Source organism: Pristis pectinata, chromosome 1 (genome assembly GCF_009764475.1).
Source record: "Pristis pectinata isolate sPriPec2 chromosome 1, sPriPec2.1.pri, whole genome shotgun sequence".
Classification (NCBI taxonomy): Eukaryota; Metazoa; Chordata; class Chondrichthyes; order Rhinopristiformes; family Pristidae; genus Pristis; species Pristis pectinata.
In genome coordinates this window covers 44,074,683-44,101,781 of record NC_067405.1, presented here as the reverse complement: position 1 = coordinate 44,101,781, position 27,099 = coordinate 44,074,683, and the positions used below count along the sequence as shown (strand labels likewise).

The 27,099-nt window shown below is 39.4% G+C and overlaps 2 protein-coding genes and 1 long non-coding RNA gene across 6 annotated transcripts; 2 read left to right on the top strand and 1 right to left on the bottom strand.

Moving 5' to 3' along the window:
• The first annotated feature begins 26 nt into the window (after positions 1-26).
• ssb (small RNA binding exonuclease protection factor La) lies at positions 27-9,704 on the top strand. The gene is given in 14 exon segments (XM_052021516.1): positions 27-165; positions 2,341-2,416; positions 4,214-4,317; positions 4,390-4,561; positions 5,181-5,288; positions 5,390-5,490; positions 6,815-6,874; positions 7,372-7,411; positions 7,968-8,108; positions 8,182-8,249; positions 8,251-8,332; positions 8,335-8,365; positions 8,444-8,572; positions 9,223-9,704. Coding segments are annotated over 13 exon segments (1,200 nt in total). The 5' UTR covers positions 27-165; positions 2,341-2,350; the 3' UTR covers positions 9,321-9,704.
• mettl5 (methyltransferase 5, N6-adenosine) lies at positions 173-24,912 on the bottom strand. Of its 4 annotated transcripts, none has more exons than XM_052021645.1 (7): positions 24,523-24,906; positions 21,031-21,145; positions 14,733-14,917; positions 12,774-12,856; positions 11,479-11,530; positions 11,047-11,096; positions 8,383-9,478 (listed from the first exon to the last, which is right to left on the bottom strand). In XM_052021645.1, the coding sequence occupies exons 1-7, from the start codon at positions 24,620-24,622 to the stop codon at positions 9,437-9,439; spliced, it is 627 nt and encodes a 208-aa protein (XP_051877605.1). In that variant the 5' UTR covers positions 24,623-24,906; the 3' UTR covers positions 8,383-9,436. The 4 variants fall into 4 exon arrangements, with proteins under 4 accessions (XP_051877692.1, XP_051877605.1, XP_051877773.1 ...); XM_052021813.1 differs by having other exon boundaries at positions 9,373-9,478; positions 14,733-14,866; positions 24,523-24,912; XM_052021732.1 differs by lacking the exons at positions 8,383-9,478; positions 11,047-11,096 and adding an exon at positions 173-484 and having other exon boundaries at positions 24,523-24,909.
• Positions 24,769-27,099, top strand: LOC127573609 (uncharacterized). Its single transcript, XR_007956790.1, has 3 exons — positions 24,769-24,784; positions 24,933-24,975; positions 26,829-27,099. It is a non-coding gene; the product is annotated as an uncharacterized LOC127573609 (long non-coding RNA).

Below are 27,099 nucleotides of genomic sequence, written 5' to 3'. Positions count from 1 at the left end.
ACGCACACGGGGCACACTACGCGCCTGCGCGGACCCGGCCCTCGCCACCAGCGCCGTTATTGCGTCGCAACGTGGGGGGCGAGTGTGAGGCAGGAGAGGCTTTAAGTGGCGGTGGTCAAGCGACTGGTGGGTTAGCGCGGCTGGCTCGGCGGGTTGTGTCTCCGGGTAGGTACACGGTCATGGTAATAGAGTTTATCGCAGGTCGCTGTGTGTATCTTTGTGTGCAGGAGGCATGGGCAGGAATGAAATGGCGGCAGCCCCGTAACTCTGCTCCGGGCTCTGGCAGCTCTCTCTCCGGTGTGGTGGTCAGTGGGCGAATGCGAGCGGTTCACCCCGAGCCCCGGAGTTGGGGCACTGGCGGCGGCTCTTCACACCGCCATCAGGGCCGCCGGACCTGGGTGACTCGGTTGGCTCAATCATCCTTGAGTCCGCACACAACCTGGCGACCTCGTGGTTGTGCGGCCGTGGCTGGGCGGAGCGTTATCTGTGAAGCGAATACAGGTTTTTTTTATTTTCAATTTCCAATTGCAACACTTTCCAGTACGAGACTTCCATTGAAGCTGGATTGCGAACCAGGTGTACGTGTTTATTCAATCGGGGGTTAAATACATACTTTATTTTATATCAGTTTTGTTCGTTGTTGTGGTGCAATTCAATAGGCCCCGGAGCCTGCATTTTCTTCCGCAAGAAAAAGCAGGATGTAATTTCCAAATAACACACAACTTCCAATGATCTTAAAGTTATGGAAGTCATCGTTTGGGGTTTGTTATTTAATAAATCTTGAATCTTAGCAAATGACGTATATTTTCCTTAAAAAGGGGATGGGGAAAGATGCTTGGTACACTGAAACAAAAATCACTATAATACTCGGTCGGGCTGCATTTGTGAAGAGGGCCGAATTTATTAATGTTTCAGGATGATCGTCGATGATGGATTAAATCTTCAGATTACCAGCGTCCACAGTATATTGCCTTTGAACCATTGAGACATGTTTCGAAACATTGGCCTCTGGATTGAACGTGAACATTTGAGTCGATTGTGGGGTTAATTTATGTATTTATTATTAATTCCAATTAATATTTCCTTCCCAACGTATAATCCCCCAAGTCAATACTAAAGCGAAATTAGCGTGAAAATAGATTTAGTTGGGAATGATTTCATATTTGAGTTGGACGTTTCTCTAGCGCTATGTACGATTCTTGTATGGGTATAAACTATCCTGCACACGTTGTCCTCGGCAAATGGTTTTGAGGGGAGGAATAATTTATCTCTTATCAGACAATGGTTCTTGGATGTAGAAGTATTTTAAGAAAAATGTAACTAGAATTTAAGGTCTAATTTAACATGCATGGAGGGAGCAAAACCTAATATAAATCAGAATCAGGTTTATTATCAGTGACTTGTATGTCGTGAAATTTGTTGTTTTACGGCAGCAGTACAGTGCAAAGGCACAAAATTACAGTAAATTACAAAATAGTGCAAACACAGAAGAAAGAACAAAGTAGTGCTTGTGGATTCATGGACCTTTCAGAAATCTGATGGAGGGGAAGAAGCTGTGCCTAAATTCCTGAGTGTGGGTCTTCAGGCTCTTGTACCACCTCCCCAAGAAGAGGGGATGTCCCAGACGGTGAGGGTCCTTATTGATGGATGCTGCCTAGGGGCATTGCCTCTTGAAGATGCTCTCAGTGGTGGGGAGGGTTGTGCCCATGATGGAGCTGGCTGAGTCTACAACCCTCTGCAGCCTTTTGTGACCCTGTGCATTGGAGCCTCTGTACCAGGCTGTGATGCAAACTGTTTATTAATTTTAATTGTTTATACTTACAAATGTCTGCTGTCATGTATTTGCCAGTGGTAATCAACGGTAGCAAATGGCCAATTTCTTTTCTAGGTAAAAGTTAACAACAGTTGTAGGGGACAGAATTAAAATTAGTTGTATTCTTCAAATGTTTGCCAACTGAATCAGTGGGGAAGCAATGTCCTGACATAATTGGCGGAAATGGATGTCATTTTATTTTGTGACTGTTACATTGGATAACAGTAGTTATTAACTTCAGTAGTTCATTATTTGCTGCAAAATAGTTCGGCATGTCTGGAATTCTGTAAGGCTTAAATACACATTTTCATGCTATAATTCTTATAAGATTAAATATATTAGTGTAAGTATTTACATTTACTGTGGTTAACCTACTAGGTACAATCATGCCCTTTCCTTTGCCAATGCATAATTTCCCCAAGTTAATACTAAAGCAAAGTCAGTGTGAAAGAAGATTGTATTTGGTTGGGAATGGTTTCATTTTTAATTTGAACCTTTTTCCTGCATTATGTATTTTTCTTGTACAGATTTGCCAAAATGGCAGAAAATGGAGTAGCGCAAGAAATGACTCCCCTCGAGAAGAAAATATGTGAACAGATTGAAGTACGTAATACTGAAATGCATTTTGTTGATTTTTTTTCAATATACAAAGTGTTCTGTGTTTTTTAAATTATCAGCATTTCCCTCAAGTTTAAACCCTGCTTATTCTCTTGTTGCTTGGAATTTGGCTAGGTAAGTACTTTTTTAGCTACCAATGAGTTACCTTCCCTCCTATTCTGCTCATTTTGCTTTTCTTACCCTTGTTACCAGATCCTTAGTACCTCAATGATAGCAGAAAACATAAGTGATGTAGACAATAATATTTATTCAAAGAACAGCAAACAGGTTGCAAGTGCTCATCTATCTCAGCAGTATCTGTAAACCAGTATCTGTTGATCAGGCTGGGCTAGCAACTTGCGTTGAGTTCCAAACCTAGGGGTCCTCTTTCGTGTGCTGGTCCTGGGTTTGTGTTGCTGAACCAGCTCAAGACCCCTCTTTATATATCCTCCTTAGTTTTGTTTTATTCTAGTGGTCTGCTCTATTCTCACATGTATAGTGTTACTCAGGGTCATGATCTTCATTATCAACCATGTTATGTTTTCTTGCAAGTTTCTCAAGCATTTCTTTCAAAGACTGAGTTGTGAGACCAGTACCAATCCTAATCCACATCCCTCATCATAGTTAATTAGTCCACTGATTCTGGGATTCCTGCCTGTTTCTTCTCGATCATTTTTGAGCCCTGTTGACCTTGCCTCCTTCCATCCAGTAAAACTATCATCTATGCTGTGTTTATTCATTCCCCATCATCAAATGACCTTTATATGTGATTCTGCTGCCTTCTACATTTTTCGTTACTGTATCTAAAGAGTATAAAAAAAGGATAATATTCATCCCTAGCCTGTTTGACTAACCAAGTTCACATGCAGTTGGCTTAGCTGTATTCCTAAACTAAAAGCCCAAAGTTATGTCTTCCTAATATTGTTTTGTCCTTTTGCGTGCTTTAATTTGTTTGATTGGTCATCTTTAAAGGCTTAACTGATAGAAGGCACTTTAAATTTACATCAGTTGTATGCAGTAGGTATGCCAAGTTGCTGGTGGGGATGTTGTTGAACACTTGAAGAAACGAATGCTCATTTCAAAAATGAAAACACAAAATGCTGGAAATAATCAGCAAGTCAGACTGCATCTGTGAAGAGAGAAGCAGTTGCTGATCTGTTGAATGGTCAACACTGTTTTCATTTCAGTCTTTCAAAAATTACCATGTGGCAAGTCCTAAACTCTTCAGGTTCTCCTGAGTTGTGGAAGGAGCGTGTATAATTCTTTCAAATACTTACATCAGTATCCCTGATCATAGCAAGTCAATTGATTCTTGGGGGAAATATTTGATTCTGCCACAGGCTCAGATCAGCGATATGCCAATGAGAAATTTCATTTTGCTGCTTAGAGTGAATTCCCTTTGGCTAGAAAATTGCATAGGATTCTGCTTGCTACTTTACTGTTGCGCTAAAGGATGGTTTGAATGTAGATTTGCTTCTAGATTATAAATTATTACTCTAAATCTTATATTTGGTCATTCCAAGTACTGCATTTGCTGCTTGCATAAGAGAGTTTAAACTTGGACAATTCCACATAATGCTAAATTCAAAGTTCAGTTTTCTAATTATATCCTTTAACTGATTTTTCTCAGTAAATGTTTGTGCTTCTGTTCATGGGTCACAATTACATTTCTTGGGGTCAAAGGTTAAAAGCTTTGATACTTAAAACTTTAGGCTTGTCGTGGTTTTTTTCGGGTAGCAGATGGGGCAGCCACGTTTTCTAGAAAGTGCATTTTGACAGTTTCTGTACTTTGTGTTTGTACAGTATTACTTTGGTGATCACAATTTGCCAAGAGATAAATTTCTCAAAGAACAGATCAAGTTGGATGATGGCTGGGTACCCCTGGAAACCATGATTAAATTTAACAGGTAAGGAAAATTGCAGTTGGTTAAAGCAAGTAGTGACATAAATTATCTCTGAATCTTGAAAATGTCTTACAGGTTAAGTCGTCTAACAACAGATTTCACTGTAATAGTAGAAGGTCTCAAGAAATCCAAAAGTGGACTTTTAGAAATAAGTGAGGACAAATCCAAAATCCGCCGTTCTCCAAGCAAGCCTCTTCCTGAACTTGAGGACTTTAAAAACTCTATTAAAGCCAGATCTGTCTATGTTGTAAGTATTCCTGGTGTATCTAACTTGGTAAAAATATATTGGATTTTAATCATGAATTATGCTTGATAGAAAAGCATGCAATTTTCTTAAGTAATTTTTGGAAAAAATAAGTAATTCTGCGATTAAAAAATCTGTGCAGTACGTTAAGACAATTTGGAAATACCTAACTCTGTTTATAGCGGTTGTTTGTTATGTTAGTGTCTCCATTCAAAAGGAGCTTGGCTGGTTGGGGGTGTTTCGTCTGTTTTTAGTGTTGCCATCACTCAATGGATGCTATCTGTCTAGCTGGAGGTGAGACACTTGTTTCGTTCTAATAAATTACAGATTTTAAATATTGGTGCAAGTCAACAATGGGTGTATAAAATTGTACTTTGACTAAATTTTGTAATTTGTCTGCACAGTTAATGGAACATGTTCATTACCTAACTCAGTGTTAACTTTCGTTGATGGGTTTCAGTCGTTGCTTGGTAAAATATAAAATAAAGGATATTATAATTTTGGGAAGAAACCTTGCTTGAATTTCGGCATTTGTTTTAAAACGTTTCCTTTCTATTTATCAAAATGTTTACCTGATTTTTGTTTTAAATGTTTACCCTTTTTTTTTAAACCTTCTAAACAGAAAGGCTTTCCCACAAGCGCTACACTTGATGAGATTAAGGACTGGTTTGATGAAAATGGACCTGTGGAAAATATACAAATGAGAAGAACACTGCAGAGGCAGTTTAAGGTCTGTATTTTTCTCCCCTCTTCCCTTCCTCGCCCTCAAAAACATCCAAAGCCAAAAAAAGTGCTAAAAGTAACGTGGTTGTTCCCACTGTTTTTCAACAGGGATCAGTATTTGTCACCTTTGACAGTCTAGATTCGGCTACGAAATTTGTAGAAACTCCAGGGTTGAAGTATAAAGAAACTGAAATGATTATACTTTTCAAGTAAGTCATTAATTTTGATGGATCAACTGTAGTATGTCTGAGAATACAGATTGTACTTTTGTAACTTCCAGTGGGTGCGGTTGAAAGCAGACCTGGTGTGAAATTTTGAAAGCGGGCATAGTCTCACTCATGTAGAAAATACTCCGTTACTCCAGCCTCTGATTTTGTTTGTGTGTGTTTGGGGGGGTTGGGAAGAGGAGGAGAGAACTTAAATTTGAGGTTTACTTTGCATTTTGAGTCAAAGGCCAGAGTACACTGCTGTCAGGAGGCTTTTATTACTGCTTCCAAATGTCCCTGATATTCATAGATGCATAGAAACAGAAGCATTTTTTATATTATATACCTGGTAAATTAAAAACAAATTGAAATGGAATTTTTAAACCATTAATTTACCATTTTGGTGGTGACCATATCAATTGTCCAATTGAATGGGCTGAGCTCGATCTGCCAGCCAAAGGGCCAGATACAAAGTGTATCCAGTTCCTCGGCCTAGTATGTTACAGAATACCCCTGGACTTGGTGGCAAGCCCAAAAAAGATGTACCCACAAAGTTCTGTACTACTTTGCTGCAGTATGCAAGCATGGAAGTCTAGAGAGTGCCAATATACACATAGCAGCCAGCTGTGCCCATGATTTCAAAATATTAAAGAAATGCATGCAGAATCAGTCTGTAAAGGCTTAAATTCACAAAGAAAAAAATGCTGTTAGACTAATTAACCATATTTTTGGCTGTCATTCTATTTGCTTTTGGCCCTTCTACTCATCTATCAAATAAGAAATGTCAGTGTTCTATTAACTCAAGTTAATGGTTTGTTATTGGAGGCAAAAAGTTTCAGTATGACAGATTACTGGATGGATCAACACAAAATGCTAGAGGAACTCAGGTCAAGCAGCATCTATGGAGGGAAATAAACAGTCGACATTTCAGGTTGAGACCCTTTGTTAGGTTCTACTCTGAGCTGCTTGTACCTTGGATATGGCAAGAAGGCATTTTGTTTTTAACTCCTTGGCTATTTCAGAATAAAAACTACAAAATTTTTGTTGCCACATACTCTTGGGGAGGGGGGAATGTATTGACAATATTTGAATTCATGGTTTTTAGCAAGAGTTAGTTAGTCCTTTGTTTTTGGCTGTTTTACAGATGTCAGGGGCATTGTTAATGCCTCCAGTAAAAGTACTCCATCTAATAAGTGATTAAAATATCCAGCTTCTTAAATTCAGTGGGAAGAGCTTTTCAAATAAGCATATACAAGATCGAGAAGCAGTGTGATCAGAATTAAGAATTACAATGCATTTAAGAATGTTATTTTTTTTCTTCTTGAAGAGAAGCTTATTTTCAAAAAAAAGCTGAAGCAAGGCTGAATAAAGCAAAAAATAAGAAAATGTAAGTAAATTCAACAAATTATTGTATACTGTTTGTATTTTGTACTTGAGTTGTAGCTGGGTTGTAATTGCATCTCTTTTAATTCATGTGGGGGAAGGCTGCACAAACAGGATGATTATGAAATTTGGTTTTAAGAAATGGTTTTAGAAACTGTTGAAATTTAATTTTAAGAATCAAATCTTCCCAACGGCAGCTGTCTGTACCTTATTTAGTATTATCCTTAGCAGATAACATGGGTGCTTTTGGTTTGGAAAACTGAAGGCAGTCCACCGAGTTTGAACAGTTGTATGTAGTTAACTTGAGAGTTTTTTGTTTTCCAATTTTTACATTTTAAGTGGTGAAAAATCAACAGGAGATTACTATGTTTTCCTCTCATCACATTAAAAGTTTGGCTGACACTAATGCCTAGACCATGTACTAGATTTGTCAAAATATCTGAATTATCCTTGTTATGCAAATTCCCTTGGTTGAAATCACTGTTGTTTTGTCTTAATTAGTGATAAAGAACAGAAAAATACTCAGGATGTGCTGGGCATGGTAAGTTTTTTAAGTAGACAAAATCCACTTGATACAAATGCATTCAACTTGTTTTCACCAACATGTTTAGAAAGGATGTTTGAAACAGTTTGCTCCATCAATTATGAATAAATTGAGTTGACATGAAATTTTCCCACTGTTTAAGCATTTGACTACTTGAAGCTATCTTGAACTGTATGATAAGTTATACCTGAAATTTTAAATACAATAAAGTTTCCCAGTTGGAGTGAGTTTGCACAATGAATAGTAAAGCCATGTACATGTTAGGAGGTGCATTCAGTGCACAAAAGTTTTAGATCTATGCAAGTTGCAAGTTTTGGTGCAGAACAAAATTTTAAGAAACATATTGAAAGAATGGGAATTCTAGTGCCCAAGCAGCTGGATGCATTACTACCAATGATAGAGGAAAAAAATACAGGAATGTGCATGATGTCAGAGTTAAAGTACCAAAAATCTGGAGTTACAGTCAGAGGAGACAATGAGATGAGGATCAATGTTGATTTCCAATAATGTGTTGCTGCTTTTAAAAATAAAACTTCTAAATTCCTTTTTAAAGAAATCCTTTGAAGAAAGAACTGGGTGCTTGCTGAAGTTTGCTGGTGATTTGACTGATCAGACATGCAGGGAAGATATTCATGAAATTTTCTCCACTCATGGTGAAATACAGTGGATAGATTTTATACGGGGTGCTAAAGAGGTAAATTTTCATTTTAATAATTTCAAAATTGATTTATTTTTATATATTCTATAAAGATTCATTTTATTTATAGGGAAATATCCTTTTCAAAACAAATGCAAAAGAAATACTTGAAAAGGCAGAAGCAGCTCATGCTGGAAATTGCTTTGAGGGACAAAGAAGTGACCTGGGAAACAGTCGATGGTGAAGAGGAAAAATCAATTTTAAAGAAGATAATAGAAGACAACAGGAATCTCTGAACAAACAAAGAGCCAAAGGTAAAGCTGCTTATAACTGAGGTTATCACCCACTTTATTTTGTAACATTAAAAAAAAACTCATGCTATTTACTTATAGCTCGAAGAGGTTGGGGTAAAGGAAGAGGCAGTAAAGGAGGTTGTGGACCACAAAGGGTGCAGTTCCAAGGCAAGAAAAACAACATTAAGGATGAAGACAGTGAGGGAACACAGGAAACTGAAGAGACTGGTAAGTTGGCAAACTTACATTTCAAATGTCAGTTAAACCAACAATTGGAACAATTTGTGTGGTAAATACACATGCCTAAACTTTTGAGAGTAAACTGATGCAGTTACAAATTCTATCATATCATTATCAGAGTAAGGATTGCATAGTAACCTCAGGAGATAAATATCTCAAATATTCGTGTTTCAATATATCCACCTCTCACTACAGTTGAATTGTTAACCTGCCAACTGAAGAACTATGTTGCATGTGACATGTTGAGCAGGACTGTCGTCTATTAAATGTTCAGCTTCCCTTCAATCCAAATCTTTGTAACCCAGTGACAAAAAGCATCTGCTTCAATCAGAATATTTTTGTTATTTAGTATCACCTTGCAGGACGAGTATTTAATTATTTCTTGTGGGTTCCACTTGATACATATGCTTCTGTATATAGAGAAATGAGTAAACCCAGTTTCTTATGGGACAGCACTGACTAAATCTAGAGATCATTGGGTGGCTGAAAGTTAATTGTAAGAATAGGACCCTGGTGTTTTCTCAGCTCAGGATATTTTTTTTACCTGGAGTAAAATGTGAGTTATCTGCCCAATTTTAAATACTTGATCTCTACTACAAATGTGTTTTAAACTAATCAAACTGCTTTACCTAATTTAGCTGCTACAAGTCCAAAGAAGCGAACCCTTGAAACTGAATCTACGGATGAGCATGCAGCAAAACAACCAAAAACTGAAAATAAATCTAGTGATCACTGAGATTGTTTTGTGACCTATAAAAAGAACAAATTGACCACGTGCCCCATCCAAGGAGTTTTCACTGTGTTTAATTCTGACAGCCTCAAAATTGCATCTGTTGAATGTCAGGATAGGATTTATTTAGCTGAGAACCGGATGAAGTCCACTTCAATGTCAATCTGCAATTTAAAAAAAGTGAACTGCTGTAAATTTGAAGATGCCTTAATTTGCATGCTTCTTAAGTGTATGTTTTTATAAAAATGTTAAAACATGTTACTTTGGTGTAATGCAATATTGTGTACTTTGAGTGCTAAAGCATAACATTATTTATAAAGATACTGTACTGCTAGTATGCAAACTTAAGCCTCAACATGTACAATAAATTTGATACCAATCTGAAGTTTATTTACAGAGAGACCATCCTTAATTAGGTCAGACGTGAACAAAGTTTCACAATCTAAATGTGCATTAAATCTCTACCACTAGAAATAAAATCATGCACTATTGTTAGTTTCTTCATCTAATGTGTTACTAAGTTGAATGAAACAATGGTAAATTTCCCAGCCCAAACTGCAGCCACTTGATGCAATATTTTGATAATGTGTGGATTGCATTGAGAATTTGCTACTAAACAAGGGAAGATTGAAAATGACTCAATGAGAAGTATAAAGTGGGCTGTATATAATCTAGAAATTGTACTAACTTTTGTACTTGCTTTGAGTTCCTTGCTGTGTGTATGCTACAAAATAAAGGAACTAAAAGCAATTTTATTTATTGATCTGGATCTCCTTCCTGATATGACAAGGAAACAAGCCCTTCGGGCTGACTCCTCTTGGCTGCCCAAGATGTCTGTCTTAGCTAATCCCATTTGGCCCATAAGCCTCTAAACCTTTCATATCCATGTATCTGTCAAAATATCTCTCAAACATGGTAGTTGTATCCTCCACCACATCTGGCAGCTTGTTCCATATACCCACCACTCTGTGGGGGAGGAGTGACAGGGAACTGCACCTCAAATCCCATTTAAACCTTTCTCACCTCATATACAAGCCCTCCGGTTTTAGACTCCCCTACTGCAAAAAAAGGGGGGGGGTGAAGAGGGGAGGAAAAAAAACTGCCCATCATCATTTTATAAACCTCTAAGATTACAACCCCCCCAGCCTCCTTCAATCCAAAGTAAATAGTCCAACCCTATCCAGTCTCTCCTTTTAACTCAAGCCCTCCAGTCTTGGTAAATCTTTTCTGCACAGTCTCTAGCTTAATCACAATACAAAATATGACTAGAACTACACACTATAATATTCCAAGTGTGGTCTAACCAATGTTTTGTGTTGCTCTAATATGACAGCCCAACTCTTGTACTAAATGCCATGACTGAAGGTGGCAAGCATGCCAAATGCCTTAACAATGCTGTCTATCTGTACTACCATTTTAAGAGAAATGTGTACTTGTACCCCTAGGTCTCTGTTCTACAACTCGGCCTGGGGCCCTGCCATTCACTATGTCCTGCCCTGCTTTAACTTCCCAAAACATCACTTGCCCAAGTTAAATTCCATCTGCCATTTCTTTGTCCCTTCTCCCAGTTGATCAATATCTTATTGTGACCTTGGCCAATGTTCTTTATTGTTCACCACATCACCAATTTTGATGTCATCTGCAGACTTGCTAATCATGCTACCTATGTTCTCATCCATATTAATAGATGACAACTTTTTAATAATATAGATAGAAATATGATCTGACTTACTGATTTCCTCTTGTGGAATTTATATGATGCTGGCAAATCATACCTAAGCTCTGTTAAAAGAGAAATATGAGGTTTCAATTTTCTTTCAGAGTTACACAATGTTGGAGCAGGCCCAAATGGCTGCTCACTCCAATTTATCTACAAACAATTTTCTTTCTGTGCAGAGATGGAAATGAGCAAAAGTAGAATAATTCAACTGAAATACTGATTTAAGAAGGTTGAAAATTTAAGTATGATTTCCATTCTAAGTAATAGTGGAGTGGCCTTCCATGGAATGATGCTAGATTCCAACAAATCACTTGCTAAAATGTGCCAACCACTATGCTCCTAGTCTTTTACTATAAACTGGGTTTAAATTTGCATTGGAAGTATTTATGAACTATGCCTACAGTAGTGAAAATATATTTGCCTTTACCTTCTAAAGTGACTTACCAGCAATTACTTCCATCTTTATTTTCCATTCATCAGCCTTCTTCTTAATATGCTTTAAAGAAAATTAAGGGTTAGTCAGTACATTTGGAATGTAAGTGCTCTCTTTAAAAAACTTAACAGCTTTTTCAACTAGCAACAACTATAATATGCCTTACGTTGTGTCCCTAAAGATGGTTAGCTTACCCTAGTTGCTGCTTCAATAGTATTAAGTGATCATTGTTAACATTTGAAGTTGGTCCAAGCCAATTGAGTTTTGGGCATTCTAACTGAATCATAGCTTCACACAAAATGCTGGAGGAACTGTGTTGCCCCAGATTCTAGCATCTGCAGAATCTCTTGTGTTTGAGTCATAGCTTGTTTTCTTTGGTTGATCTCTTGCATTTTCTAGCAGCTTTAGATAGCAGTGTAAATTCTTCCTTTTTATTATCACTGATAGGAGCATTGTCTGCTTTAAAGCTTCAATTAGTACTTGTAAACCATTTTTGTAACAAGCTTCTATAATCATTTCATTGGTAAATGCATCTAACCTGCAAATCAAACCAATTTCGAAGTTCCACATTCATCCATCTCTATTGACTTTTATCTCAACCTGGGGACCTCATTAGGGTATATAAGAAATGGGAACAGAAGTAATCCATCCAGCCTCTCAAGCCTGCTTGGCCATTGAGCAAGGTCATGGCTGTGTTGTGCATTTGATTTTGTTTCAGCTAAGGACAACACACATCTGCACAGAATTCTGCCTTGGAAGCCTTTGTGAAAGTGAGACAATGAGAGAAAAAAAATGTTGTAGTGAATTTGATTAGATCATGCTTTGAGCAATGCATTGCTCTGACCTCCTGTTGTAAAAAGAATATGGAGATTGAAGACCATAACAATTTTTTGCTTAAATGGGGGTAAGGATGTTGCTGGTAAGTGATTGTATTTACTTTTAAAAGTGATGGTAACCACTCTTGAACCAGTACAATTAAGCTGGTGAAGATTCTTGTAGAGCTGTTAAGTAGAGAGCACCAGGGTAAGGACTTGATAACAAAGAATTAATGGCAAAATTTGCAAATCATGAGTGTTCTTCAGGAAAGTACATGAGGTGATCGGATAAAAGTGCTTGGATAATGCTGGACACTTCTCCATTTCTGGAGTCCAAAATTAGAGATAAAATGGTCACTAATCTAGATTATTTTCTAAACCAATGATCAATATGAAACCCATCTGCAAAGTGGCTTCTTGCTGCAGATTATTTTCTAAACCAATGATCAAAGTGGCTCCTTGCTGCAGAAAGACAACACAAATTAACTTACATCTCTGGTTGCAGTTTTGTGAAGGGAATATACAGCTGTTCTTGCCATATCTAAAGCAGATTTGAGGAATATCATGTCCATACCTATTAAAAACAAATTAGGTTTGAAACAGTAAATTTTAAATAATAAGGATTTTAGCTTTTTTTGGTTATAGTTCAAATGTTATCAGGATTTTGCTTGTCTGAAGTGACAGGGCTTAATTTACTTTGTGTTTTTTACCTGCTCCCTCAAGTAAGTTAGCTGGTAAAGGAAATAAGTAACCAGAATCTAAAGTGGTCTTAGATATTGTTTAAGTTAGCTGACAGCCTGATGGCAGTAGTAGTTGGGCTCCATGTGGCTTTCATGCTCTTAGATTCCAATTCTTGATAGCTTTCAAATTACACACATATATTGCAGAAGTTGGTGAGAAGACCACTCTGAGACATCTCCCTATCCCTACCAAAAATTAGATGAAATAGTTTATCAGTACTCGTTACTATAATCCTGCAACATAAACTCATAGGTTCAGCAGCATAATAGATTCAACTACGAATTTGTTCATCTAGCAAACCCCATATCCTCAGAATATCACAAAGCAGCTCAAGGCCACACAATTACAAGTGTTATGTGGCCACTAAATGTGGACATGTCCAAACAAACAGCAACATGTCATAAACAGCCAATGTGTTCTTTGGTATTTAAGCAATAAATGGTCAAAACAGTGGGAGAACACCTGCTATACCAGGTGATATGGCACTTTGGCTTAATTATCTTGAAAGAAAGTATTTGCCATGGTAGCATTTTTCACTACTAAAAGTGTTCGATAGGGAAAATATTCAATTAAACTTGAGAATATTTAGTTTGAGATTTCAATGCAGTGATGATGGACTACTGGATTGGCAGGTTTAATTAAACTGAAGACCCAGTTTCCCATTCCGTGAATGTAACAAGTGGAATGCCACTGTTCAAAGAAATTCTGGGGAGTGCTGGCTCTGGCCCAGGTATATACTTCTAACAGTATCATTTAAAAATTTGGCTGTTTCACGTCCTTGGGATCTGTGTGCAGACTGTTAGCCACCTTTTCCTTCAATGTACTTGGACGTCCATAACAAATACAGCATGATGTGGACCTGCAACTAAAAGTGCTTAACAAAGTTTGGACATCTTGATGATCATGCTACTAAATTTTACTGCTCCCTCTTTGTTTACAGTATTCCATTATCAACTATGTAAAATATTTGGATAAAAGCAAAATACAAGATGGTGGAAATAATAGATAAGGTACCCGTGGTGAGAGTAGTTTATGTCAACTGTTTATCTCTCCACAGATGCTGCCTTTGCCCCTGAAAATTTTCATGATTTTGTTATTTAGATATCTAGCGTTTGGATTACTTTGCTTTTATAATGTTTTACAGAGGATTCTTGTTGGGTGCAAAGTGCTAATTCTGAGATGGATTTGAATTTGGGCTCTGAACGTGAAAGGACAGCACAGATTTATTTTGCTCCCTGATCTCTGGCTTAAACTATTGTTAAATTGCCAAGCAAGTGAAATTTACTGCTTAAAAATGGATTTGGAAATTGTTTGTAGACCTGTTTCCTCCAGCTTTTCATTTATCTAACTGAAGTGCCTGAAATTATTTGCACAATTGACAAAAGAGTAGTAGAAGCCACATGATACAACTGTATGATTCTGAGGTAATCAAATTGTTTTCCTAAATTATAGCACAATCCGTGAAGTAATTGAGTATCTGGTTCTGAGTTCTAACTTAGAATCAGAAACTCAGAAGTTTGGACATCTTAATAATAACGTTATTATAACAACTTTCATCTCCATTTGTTCAAGGAATGTACTACAGCACAATCATGCAGCAACTGGAATATACTTTTCTCTCCGTGATTTGAATGATTTAGAGTTAATACTTCTATACTTCCTGTTTAAACAAATTTTAAAAATACATAATACAATGTCAAATAATCTACCTTTATTGTGCTTTGTTCCAAAGGGTGGATTCATTATTATAGTATCAAATTTTTTGGATAATTTGTCAGTTGATTTAGAACAGATGTCATACTGCACCATATCGACATTGGCCAATTCAAATTCTTCTGCATTTCTGTAAAATATGTTAAGAGCATCTTCATCGATATCAACTCCCAGACATAATCTGAAAAAGGTAAACAGACCAATTTAGAGAGGAATGCTTATTCAATTCTTTCCATTTAATGACTTTGGGTTTTTTGTGCTGTGCCTCTGTAATCATGTTTCTTAATTGGGTTTGTCTTCAATTTTAAATTATACTAGCTACCACCAAGTACAGTTAAGTACCCTATTCACCATCCTTAACATTCATTACCTCCACCCTGGCAGACAATAGCTGCAGTGTGTACCATCTACAAATATGCAACAGGTACTTGCTCAGGGTACTCTGATAGTACTGTCCAAACCCATGTTCTCTTTCACCAAGGATCAGGCACAAGGAAGCACTGTAACCTGCAGATTCCTCTCCAAATCACACACCATCCCAACTTAAATATACCACCAGTTTTTCATCATCACTGGGTTTAAATCCTGAAGCTCCCTACCCAACAGCACAGTGGGAGCAGCTTCATCAGAACGACTGCAATAGTTCAAGGTAGTAGCTCACCACCATCACTTCAATTAGGGGTGGGCAATATATGTTGGCCTTGCCAGTTGCATCCAAATCCCAAAAATGAATAAACAAACACAAATCAATGTGTGCTTCAGTGAATCCACACAAGTGTCCCTTAAACTAGGTAAGATATTTTCTTGTAAAACATTCATCTGCCATCACCCAAATCAACTGCAGATGGGATATAAACATGCAGGAAGGAATTACCAACATTTGTTTATTTAATTACACATATCAAAAGTTGAAGCTTCTGACTGGAATTTTCTTACTAAGTTGCCCTCTTCCTCTCACTACACTGTGAACGTTTCCAGTCTCCACACCAACTTAGATAAATTATAGTGTTGGGTTAGGTAAATGGAGTCAAATAAATTGGAATGCAAAATAAATAGACCATCAGCAGTTAATTATTTGGAAGTTAAACTAGAAGTATCATTGGTGTTCAATAAATTTTATAATACTACAGATTGACATTAGTTTTTATTAGACTTTCACAAATGTGCCAGGTGGTGACTGACGGCAGATAGTTTGTGAGGTGATCCACATGCAGTCTCTGTGTGTGCTAGATGCACCATTTTGAGATTCCCAATACCATCCACAATGTTCCTTCTCCACATGGAGCAGTACTGGTTCAGGGATTACTGAGAATCAGTGGGGATTGTTGCATTTCCTCAAGGAAGCTTCCCTTGAATCTTTTCCCCTGTCAACCTGATAATCTCTCCCCATGACAGAATAGGGTGTCTGTTTGTAATGTCTAGTGTAGGGCATCAATAATGGGGATGTGTGCCTTGGAGAGGTCACTGACAATGGTTCACTTATCCTTCTAATGAATGGAAGATTTTGCAGAGACAGCATTTGTGGTATTTTTCCAGTGTCTTAAATTGCCTGTGTTGGTAAGTCCAGGTCTCTCATAAGCACAAAGGACAGCCAGGATCATTGCTGCCCAGTAGGTCATAAGCTTCATGCTGTGTCTGAGATCTTGATCTTTCCATCCTTCTCTTTCCAGTCAACCGAAGACTGTGCTGACACAATGAGGACAATGGTGAATTGCATCAACAATGTCTGCTTTTGCTGAGAGGTGGCTCCTGAGATTTGAGAAGTGATCCATATTTTCCATGGTCTCACAATGAATCTTTATTTTAGGAGGATAGTGTGGTGCAACAGGGGTAGGATGGTAAGGATGTTGGTCTTATGGACCTTATGCCAGGCCCATCCTCTTGAATCCTTCAGTGAAAGCACCAATGATGACTTGGAGCTCAGCCTCTAAGCATACACAAATGCAAAGGTTGTCCCTGGAGCCGGACGGGATATACCCCTGGTTACTATGGGAAGCAAGGGAAGAAATGGCTGGGGTGTTGACTATGATCTTTGCGTCCTCCCTGGCCAGAGGAGTGGTACCAGAGGATTGGAGGGTGGCAAATGTTGTTCCATTGTTCAAGAAAGGTAATAGGGATAATCCTGGGAATTATAGACCAGTGAGTCTTATGTCAGTGGTGGGCAAACTATTGGAGAGGATATTAGGGACAGGATTTATGAGCATTTGGGGAAGCATAATCTTATTAGGGACAGTCAGCACAGCTTTGAGAGGGGCAGGTCGTGCCTCATGAGCCTAATTGTGTTTTTCGAGGAGATGACAAAACAAATTAATGAAGGTGTTGCAGTGGATGTGGTGTATATGTAGTTTATTAAGGCATTTGACAAGGTTCTCCATGGTAGGCTCAAACAGAAGGTCATGAGGCAGGGGATCCGTGGAATCTTGGCTGCGTGGATTTGGAACTGGCTTGCCCACAGAAGGCAGAGGGTGGTAGTAGATGGAAAGTATTTTGCCTGGAGGTGGGTGACTAGTGGTCTTCTGCAGGGATCTGTTCTGGGACCCCAGCTCATTGTGATTTTTATAAATGACTTGGATGAGGAAGTGGAAGGGTGGGTTAGTAAGTTTGCAGATGACACAAAGGTTGGTATCGTTGTAGATAGTGTAGAAGGTTGTCATAAGTTACATCTGGATATAGACAGGATGCAGAGCTGATGGAAAAGTGGCAGATGGAGTCCAATCTGGAAAAGTGTGAAGTGATACGGTTTGGAAGATCAAACTTGAAGGTGGAGTACAAGGTTAATGGCAGGATTCTTAGCAGTGTGGAGGAACAGAGGGATCTTGGGGTCCAAGTCCATAGATCCCTCAAAGTTGCCATGCAAGTTAATAGGGTGGTTAAGTAGGCGTATGGTATGCTGGCCTTCATTAGTTGGGGGATTGAGTTCAAGAGCCGCGAGGTAATGTTGCAGCTCTATATAACTCTGGTTAGGTCACACTGAGATTAGTGTGTTCAGTTCTGGTCGCCTCATGAAAGGAAGGATATGGAAGCTTTAGAGAGGGTGCAGAGGAGATTTACCAGGATGCTGCCTGGATTAGAGAACATGTCTTATGAGGAAAGGTTGAGCAAGCGAGGGCTTTTCTCTTTGGAGCAATGGAGGATGAGAGGCAACTTGATAGAGGTGTATAAGATTATGAGAGGCATAGACAGAGTGGACAGCTAGCACCTTTTCCCCAGGGTGGCAATGGCCACTACCAGAGGACATCCATTTAAGGTGAGTGGAGGAAAGTTTAGTGGAGATGTCAGAGGTAGTTTTTTTTTTAAAAAACACAGAAAGTGGTGAGTGCCTGGAATGCACTGCCAGGGGTGGTGGTAGAGGCTAATAAAATAGGGACATTTAAGAGACTCTAGGATAGGCACATGGATGCAAGAAAAATGGAGGGTTATGGGCTGTGTAGGAGGGAAGGGTTAGATTGATCATGGAGTAGGTTTATATTTATATAGGGTGGCACAACATAGTGGGCTGGAGGGCCCATAGTGTGCTGTACTGTTCTATGTCTGCATACTACAGCAGGAATCCTAAAGTTTGAGGTAGATTGTTTCAGGAGTGTTGTTGCCTTACATGACTGGCTTCCTTTTAGATCAGTGATCTTTCTCACCTCAGGTTTGTTGGAGATGAAATGCAACATTGCAGCAAGAAATACTGAAGAAAATGATGGGACAATGATACAGCCTTCTTTGATGCTGGTCTACATAGAGAATGGTCAGCTGTAGATCTATCAGTCAACATCATGGCTTGCTTTATCTCATGGAGCATGTGTAATATGGAGACAAATTTCTGTGGGCAGATGATTTTGAGGAGGCTGTCCCACAATCTATTGAATGACATAGTCAAAGGCTTTGGTGAGATGAAAAAAAGGCACATATAGTGGTCAGTACTACACCCTTACACCCTACATTTTCTTGGAGTTGTCACATGATGAAAACCACATCCACTGTGCCTCTGGATTGACAAAATCCACACTGTGGTTGGGAAGCAGCCTTTTGGCAACCAGGATATTGTTGTTGAGGAAGACCCTGGTGATGGTTTTCCTGTGCCAGAGAGCAGAGAACACCTGTGGTTACCACAGTCTGACGTTCTTTTTTGAAAACGGGGTCACGATTACAGATCCAAAATCTCCTAGGCTATCCTCTCCTTCCCAGATGTGGATGATGAGGCTATGGATTTGTAACTGAAACTCTTCACCACCAGGTGATAGGATTTCTACTCAAAAGGCCTTGTTATTTTTGAGTTGGGATACGACCTTCCCAACTTGTTGGTCAACAGCAAGTCAAAAAGGCTGCTGTGGGTTGGAGTCAAGGGCACACCCATCAACAACAGAGTCACTGTTGAGGAGGTCTTTGGAGTGTTCCTTCAAACAAGTGCTGCTAGCCTCTTTTACCTGATGAGTTTACCACCATTCCTGGCTCTGGGTGGGTTGGAGCCATGGGTAATTACGGTGCAGATGGTTTTACAGCACCAAAGAACCCACTCATGTCATAGCTATCTGTGGATTGCTGAGACTCCTGTCTCTCCACCATCACCATTTCTTTAAGTTGTTTTTCTGGGCCTCTGTCATCGGATGCCTGTACAGCTGTTTCTCTTCCCTCAAGGAAACATGTAGCTTCCAAACCAAGAGCACCTTAGATTTGCTATTAATTGGTCATTGACAAGAACAAGAATTGGTTTGATAGAGAAGCCGAGAGTCTCTTCCAAGTGCCAAATATGTGGACTTAAGGACAGCCCATTGGTTGTGGACACTTTGCAGTTCCTGAGGCTGGGAGTTGACTCATAAAACAGAACTATTGAATAATACTTGACAAAGGGGGTTACTTAGTCACTTGAGTCTGCCCCATAATAGCACTGAGGTACAGAGTGATCTTGGGGTCCAGGTCCATGGTTCACTGAAAGTAGCTATGCAAGTGGATAAGGTGGTAAGCAAGGTGTATCACACGCTTGTCTTGATTGGTAGGGGTGTTACGTATAAGAGTAAAGAAGTCATGCTGCCGCTCTATAAAACTTTAGTCAGACCACACATGGAGTATTGTGTGTAGTTTTGGTCACCCATTACAGGAAGGATGTGGAGACTATGGAAAGGGTGCAGAAGAGGTTTACCAGGATGCTGCCTGGATTAGAGGATATGAGCTATAAAGAAAGGTTGGACAAAACTTGGGTTGTTCTCCCTAGAGCATCAAAGGCTGAGGGGATAGAAGGTTTTAAATTATGAGAGGCATAGATAGGGCAGAGAGTCAGAATCTTTTCCCCAGGGTAGAAATGTCAAACACCAGAGACATGCTTAAGATTGGGGGGGGGGGGGGGGGGGGGGGTATAAAGGCAATGTGAGAGGTAAGTTTTTTTTTATGCAGAGAGTGGTAAGTGCCTGGAATGGGTTACCAGGGGTAGTAGTGGAAGCAGGCAGTTTGGTGGAGTTTAAGAGGCTTTTAGGTAGACACATGAATATGAAGGGAATGGATGGATATGGATGATACACAGGAGGAGGACATTTAGTATAAATTGGCATCAAGACCAACACAACATCGGCAGTGCTGTACTGTTCTCTGTTCTATCTCATTTGAGGTGGTTTCCTCAATGGCTAGCATTCTCATCTTTTGGGCAGAAGGACTTCAGTATCTGTCCTGTGTTGGATATTTTTGGTGCAGTACTAATGGCATACTGCATTGGTAAATTGGTTTATTATTGTCACATGTACTGAGGTACAGTGAAAAACTTTGTTTTGCATGCCATCCATTGTCAGAAATGGCAGTTTTCAAACAAAAGGTTGAATTGAAATCCTATCTACATAGTCTCCACCTTCGGAGACCAAAAAAGTGGGAAATTTGCCTGGTGTTCTGGAATGATTTTGAGTGCAAATTGGCTGCATTTATTTACATTGATGACTGCAACTGAAAGAAATCAGTGGCTGTAAAGCTCTTAAGGTTAGTGTGAAAATGTGTTAATATGCCATAAAATTAAATACAAATTATTTTAACCAGCCCAGAATATTAACAGCTAAATTGCAGATACCATGGATCAATGCCTGTATTATCACTACCAAACATGCCATTTAACTGTAAGAGGTTGACTCCGGCAGAAAATCAATGCTATCCTTGAAAACTGAATTATATCAATGAAAGTAGCTGCAAAATGAAGATAGTCCTGAATCACACCATCACATTAGGTTCTTAAACATAATCTGCAAATTTGTGTACAAGTCTACAAATACTTACTTTAGTCAAATACAAATGCAAATGTTTCACCCTTGTATTTTGCAATCTACTTACCCTGCATTTAGCATAGCTGCTCCAATACTTAGAACTCCACATCCACAGCCAAGATCAGCAACCAGTTTATTCTCAATGTCATCGAATGTTGTGTGTATTGTATACAACATACGTGCTAAAAAGGAAGAAAGATGATTTTTCACTGCCTGAAAGTACTTCAAATTTATGATGTTACTACACAGTTTGATTATATTGTGTTTATGTGACACAGAAAAACTGGACCTTTTGGCAGAGCAGTGTTCAGAACATGGTGAAATTAAGGCAGTAAAATGAATTTAAAGGGGTAATATCGTAACATAGATTGAGAATTGGTTATTAGACTGAAAACAAAGAGTGAAAATAAACCAAATTTTCTGAAGTTGGCAGGCTGTGACTAACAGGATACTGTAGGGATCGTTGCTTGGGCTCCAGCTTATTCACAATCATCAATGATTTGGCTGAGGGGACCAAATGTGAGATTTCTGCATTTGTTGATAATACTAAATTAGGTAGGATTTTAAGTATGAAGGATGTAAAGAGGCTTCAAGAGAATAGGGACAAGAACATAGTAAATGGAATATAACGTGGAAAAATACGAGGCCTACTCCAGCCTCTACTACTTATGTTCCCTGTGAATTAATTAGTGTGACCTTGATTGCATCAGTTCAGTTCAATCATGTTGAAAACTGAGACCTTTTCTACTATGAACTATAATTATATACAAGTTGCTGAACTTTCATTTAGATTGGGTTATTTCACCCAAAGGTTCAGCCACTGTCATTTTATTTCAGAGCTACATTTTTGATCAGGACTGGTAAGACCTGTGCTAGTTTATACAATAAAATTATTTTAATCTGCTGTGGGTGGTGACATTTGCAGGCTGCCCCGCCAGAACACTCTATGCAAAAAGATGCATTTCACTGTGTATTTCAATGTACATGTGACTAATAAAGATATCTTATCTTACATACTTTTAATTCACTTTCTTTTAAAAAGATATTACAGAATAGTATGATAAATTTTCCAGTGAATCCAGCAGGTTTAAAGTGCAAGAAAGAGGCCCCTATAAGTTTCAATTGAGCACAGGAAACCATTCTGGCAAGTTTAAATGGAGTGTGGGAACTGGGGCCCATATAAGCTTAAAGGGAGCACAGGAACTGGGGCACAGGTGAAGTTAAAGGGAGTGCAGGAAATGTGGCCAAGCAGGTTTCAAGGGAGTTTAAGAACTGGAGCTCTGGTGTGTTTCAAGAGAGCACGGGAATCAACACCCAGTGACCCAGAGGCAAAACTGCTGGGATTACCGAACAGCTGGGATTTCTGAACAATCAGGTAATGGATCATTGTAGTTTATTGTACTATGAAGAATATTCCAACTTTCCACTGAGTGAAATGGAGAGGCAAGTCTTGCAGTAACCTGGAATACTACCTGAAAAGTCTGGATATGAACGAATGCCCTGAATACAAACTGTGCCACTTCATATTGGATACTTGTTAAGCATTTGTATTTGCCTAGTAATGAGATGGGTAAACTTGATGTGACTTGTGAATTTTTCTGCAGATCATTATTATGAGCATCTACTCAGTTGTTGTGTTATGAAGTTTCTATCTACTCCCCAAAACTGTTATGGCTGAACTGGAATATGTCATCTTACTGGGAGAACGATAAGATCTGGATTTAGTGGAGGAGTTGGCTCAGTCTCCTGACTCCTTTCTCATCTCTGATCTTATCATTATTAGGGACACCCATACTTTCTGAAGTTAGGATACTTCTAGATTTCTTAGTGTTTTTTTAATATAACGGTAGACTATTTAAACGTATAATGAAGGCCTAATCTACATTCCCAACCATTGTTTTTTATCTGGGATTTCTTTAGCTATTACTAAGAATAGTTTATAGCCAAAATCTGGCAAGTGGCGTTCCCTTTTGTATGAGGTGGAGTGAATTTAGACATTTCCAGCTCATACAGAAGGGTAACTCCACGTGGACAGTTGACATTCAGAGCTGTACTTCATAGAGTCCAGGCTACTTTTGATACATTTCCCTATTTCTAGAACTGACCAGTAACAGTATGCTGTCAATATTGTTTTGGTTGAGATAATGCACACAATGAATGAAAGATTACAAATGGAAATAGATAAGTCATAAATGCTGAGTTATTGATAAAGGTGTTACAAGTGACTGAAAACTTTTATCTAACAAACACAAGAGATAAAAAGGAGTTAAGGAAGAAGTTTGAGTGGAGCGCTGAGGTAGCTAAACGCTGCTCCAGCACTGATGACATTGATATGAAGCACAGACAGAGAGGACCGAAAAGTACAGTGGAGGATAAAAAGTTGCTGGAATATGCACAGTTTGGGAATGAGCAGTCAAAGCAATGGCCTGATTTGAAACTACAAATTACAGCATCTGCACTCTCTTTCTCCATCCGGCCTGATTGGAAGATGCTTAAATTCAGTCTTGTTCTGTAGCTCCTTGGGACTTAGCCATCCATTACCAGATCTGACTAGACCATCTTAAGCTCTATTGAACTTTTATGGGTCGCAACAACATCCCTCCAAAAGGGTGATAATGGGCAATTTCTTCTGTTTAAGATTAAAAACTGGGTAACTAAAATTGCTTGTTGATAAAGAGTCACACAGCTGTATTGCACAGAAATGGGGTCTTTGGCCCAACCTGTCCATGCCGGCCATGATGCTTATCTATGCTAGTCCCATTTGCCTGCATTAGGCCTGTATGCCCCCACTCCTTTCCAATCCAAGTATCTGAACAAATGCCTTTTAAACATTGCAATTGTACCCACTGCTACCTCTTCCTCTGGCAACTCAGTTCTATTTAAACACCACCCTGTGTGAAAAACTTGCCTCTCAGATCTACTTTAAATGTCTCCCCTCTCCCCTTAAACCAGTGCCTCTATTTTTAGTCTCCCCCACCCTAGGAAAAAGACTATATACCCTATCTCGTCCCTCAATTTCATTAACCTCTATAAGGTCACCCCTCAGCCTCCTACATTCCAGTCAGAATAAGTCTAGCCTATCCAATCTCTCTTTAACATGAGATAAGTAAAATTCTAGTTAACATTAGATAATTAAAACTTATTTTTGCATTTTGTTTTATCAGGACACTTTGATCAGTTCCTTTCTACTTCCCACTTTTTCATGTTTTTGCGATGCACTGCAGGACGTTTTTCTACAGTAAAGGCACGTCGTAGTAACTCAAAATGTTGCTGAGAACTGGAGGGTCAATCAGATGGGCTTTGCATGGAGCGATGGAAAGAAGGGCACGTGGGAGAAAGGAGATTAAATTTGGTGAGGGCCCAGATAGGAAGCCAATTATCGGCGGCGTCACTCATTACCGAAGGGAAAAAAATGCGGGGATTTGATATCCATTCGGGGGTAAAGACTAAGAGGAAATCACGTTAGCATTTGGTAGTGGAAAGCAGCTGAACTCCCGTGTGATGAAGGCGATATTGTCGGAGGCCTCGGGAACCCGGAACCGTAAAGGGAGGCGTTTACCTGCGATGTGCGGGCTGGTTGGATACTGCTCCAGCAGCAGCTTTGGCCGCTCAAACCCCTCGACCCGCTGGAGCGAACTTTCCAGCTCCTTCAGCTTCATGGCCGCCGCCTGCCCCCGGAATGAAGCGCCGGCCGGCCGGCGGCTCGCCCCGGCACTCGGCGCCCAGCGCACGTCCTGCTCGGCGCTGCCAATCACCCGCGGGGAACACAACACTGGGTTCACATCTCCGGTCGATGGCCTTCAATCGAAATAAATGGCTGGGTTCTCTTTAATTTTATTTCACATTTCCGACGTCCGCACTATTTTCCTTAATGAGCATGCGCTAAGTTAGGAGACTCGGATATTTGCGAAGAAACCGGGAACACACTGGCCTAGAAATTGTTGTAATGTCTTTAAATTATGTTAACAGGTCACCCTAATGTGAAAGTTCCATGACGATGAAGATTGCAATGGTGAGGTTCACCGAGCAGCGTTGTTGGACTCTCATGTGCCAGTTCACGCTGCCGTAATTAGCTTGACATATTTTAGTCAGCTTTTAAGGGGACATGGTACAATATAAACAACACTCTTCCAGTTACAGGGAAATCTGCAACTGAATGAATGGAAACCACAAATACGGAATTGGGTGGGAGAGTGCTTCCAGGGGAGTCAGGAAAACCCTCCTATTGGTGGGTTTTACCAAGCTGGTGAAGAACAGTGCCTGCTGAAGGCATGTTCCCTGTGTGAAAGGTCCTCCTGACTGGAAGTTTCCAGAGATTACTAGGTCAGTGAACTTCTTCACCTTGCTGAAGACTGCAAAGCAAGCAAATGACTGTACGTCCTCTTCCCTGCTCTTGTGGGGGAGAGTTATCTCTCCTTGACTATTGAGTTTAGGTAATGTAGCAGCAAACTGAAATGTGGCTAAGATCAGCAGCAGCAGTCCTACGGTTGGGAAGCTGAGAGTGACTGTGGCCTTGACTTACAGAAGCAAAGCAGTCAAAGTACGTGTGAGGCTGTATTTGAGGTCACAGAAAGTCACAAACGCTAGGATAAAGAACATAGAGCGCTTGCCCTTAACCCCGAAAACTGTGCCATTTAAAGGGAAAGCACTCTATGTTCTTTATCCTAGCGTTTGTGACTTTCTGTGACCTCAAATACAGCCTCACACGTGCTTTGACTGCTTTGTTTCTGTAAATCAAGGCCACAGTCAATCCGGTTGTTCTGTGAGTAAACAAGAGCCTTCATTTTGGGACTATTGAGGTTGAACATCACCCTGAACGTGAATTTAGTGTGTTGCCGTGTCATTGACGTAATTTTGGAGAGTGTTACAAAAGTCTCACCAAAAAAATCAGAAGGTGAATTTTTGACGGACACTCAAATGGGTTTAATATTGTTCCTCTATAGATTAGAACAATCTTCAATTGCATAACCACTATTTTGTTTGGAGTTATGCAAATGAATTTGTAGTTCATTGCATTGGAGCAGATAAATGTCAGATCAAGAAATTGAATAGATAAGTGTACATATTAGTGAAAAGGCAATGGTCCCACTTGGAATTACTCACCTCATCAAATATGGTGTTAAATGCAAAAGTGTATTCCAAAGACCAGTTCATAATTGCTGAATAAAAAATCCAAGTACCTTCTTCAAGTTATTCAGCTGTTGTCAGACCGAAAAACTTGGTCCAGACAGACAGAACTTTTCTCCCAAAGTTGATTGGTTACAGGGAAGGAATAGGAGAACTTCCCGTACTTTTGAAAATAAACTTCAAACTTAATCCTTTGACTGCATTATTTGGGATCATTAGTGAAAAAGATATAACTTTGAAGGCTTCTGATTTACATATTCTGGCTTTTATTTCTCTTATAGCCAGGAGAGCTGTGTTGCTTAAATAGGAGGAAGTTACTCCTCCTACTCATGCTCAATGGTTACGGGATGTTATGTCATACCTGAATCTAGAGAAGATTCGTTGTTCAGTTTTTTAAACTAATGTAGACTTTCAAACCCTGTGGGGACCTTTTTTGAATTATTTTCAAAATCTTTGATTTGGTGACTGAAACACAGACTTTGGCTGACACTGTTACGTTTCAAGGGTTTTTCCTTGTTTTTTATCCAACAGCTTCAGTTTTTGGTAGTGAGAGTAGATTTTTTTTAATAATAAAATATTACAATTTTTCATTTATTAACTATTACATGTGACTATTAATTCAGAGTATTGTGATCTTAAGTATGATTTAACACAACATATTCTGTAATATTTTTACTCTTTTTTGATGCATGTACTCTATTTTTTCTCATGGAATTAATAAAAAATATTGTAATGTAGCGGCTAGCTACACACTACGAAAATGAAGACACAGAGTCACTGGTTTCGAAAGCAGAGGTCGAATGCCGACCGGGGCGTGGTGCGCCTTTAATAGCCAAAAACTTCCCGTGCTACAGTTCCCACGCTGACGTCACGCGCGGATCACCTGACCTTCCCGTGCGCGGGCTTTCCCAGCCCAACGCTGGGGAAGAAGAAGGGCCCCGCGCCATCTCAGATCGGGGCCTCCAATGACGTCGCGATGTCGGGAGCCGGTTCGATGCCGGTGCGGTGA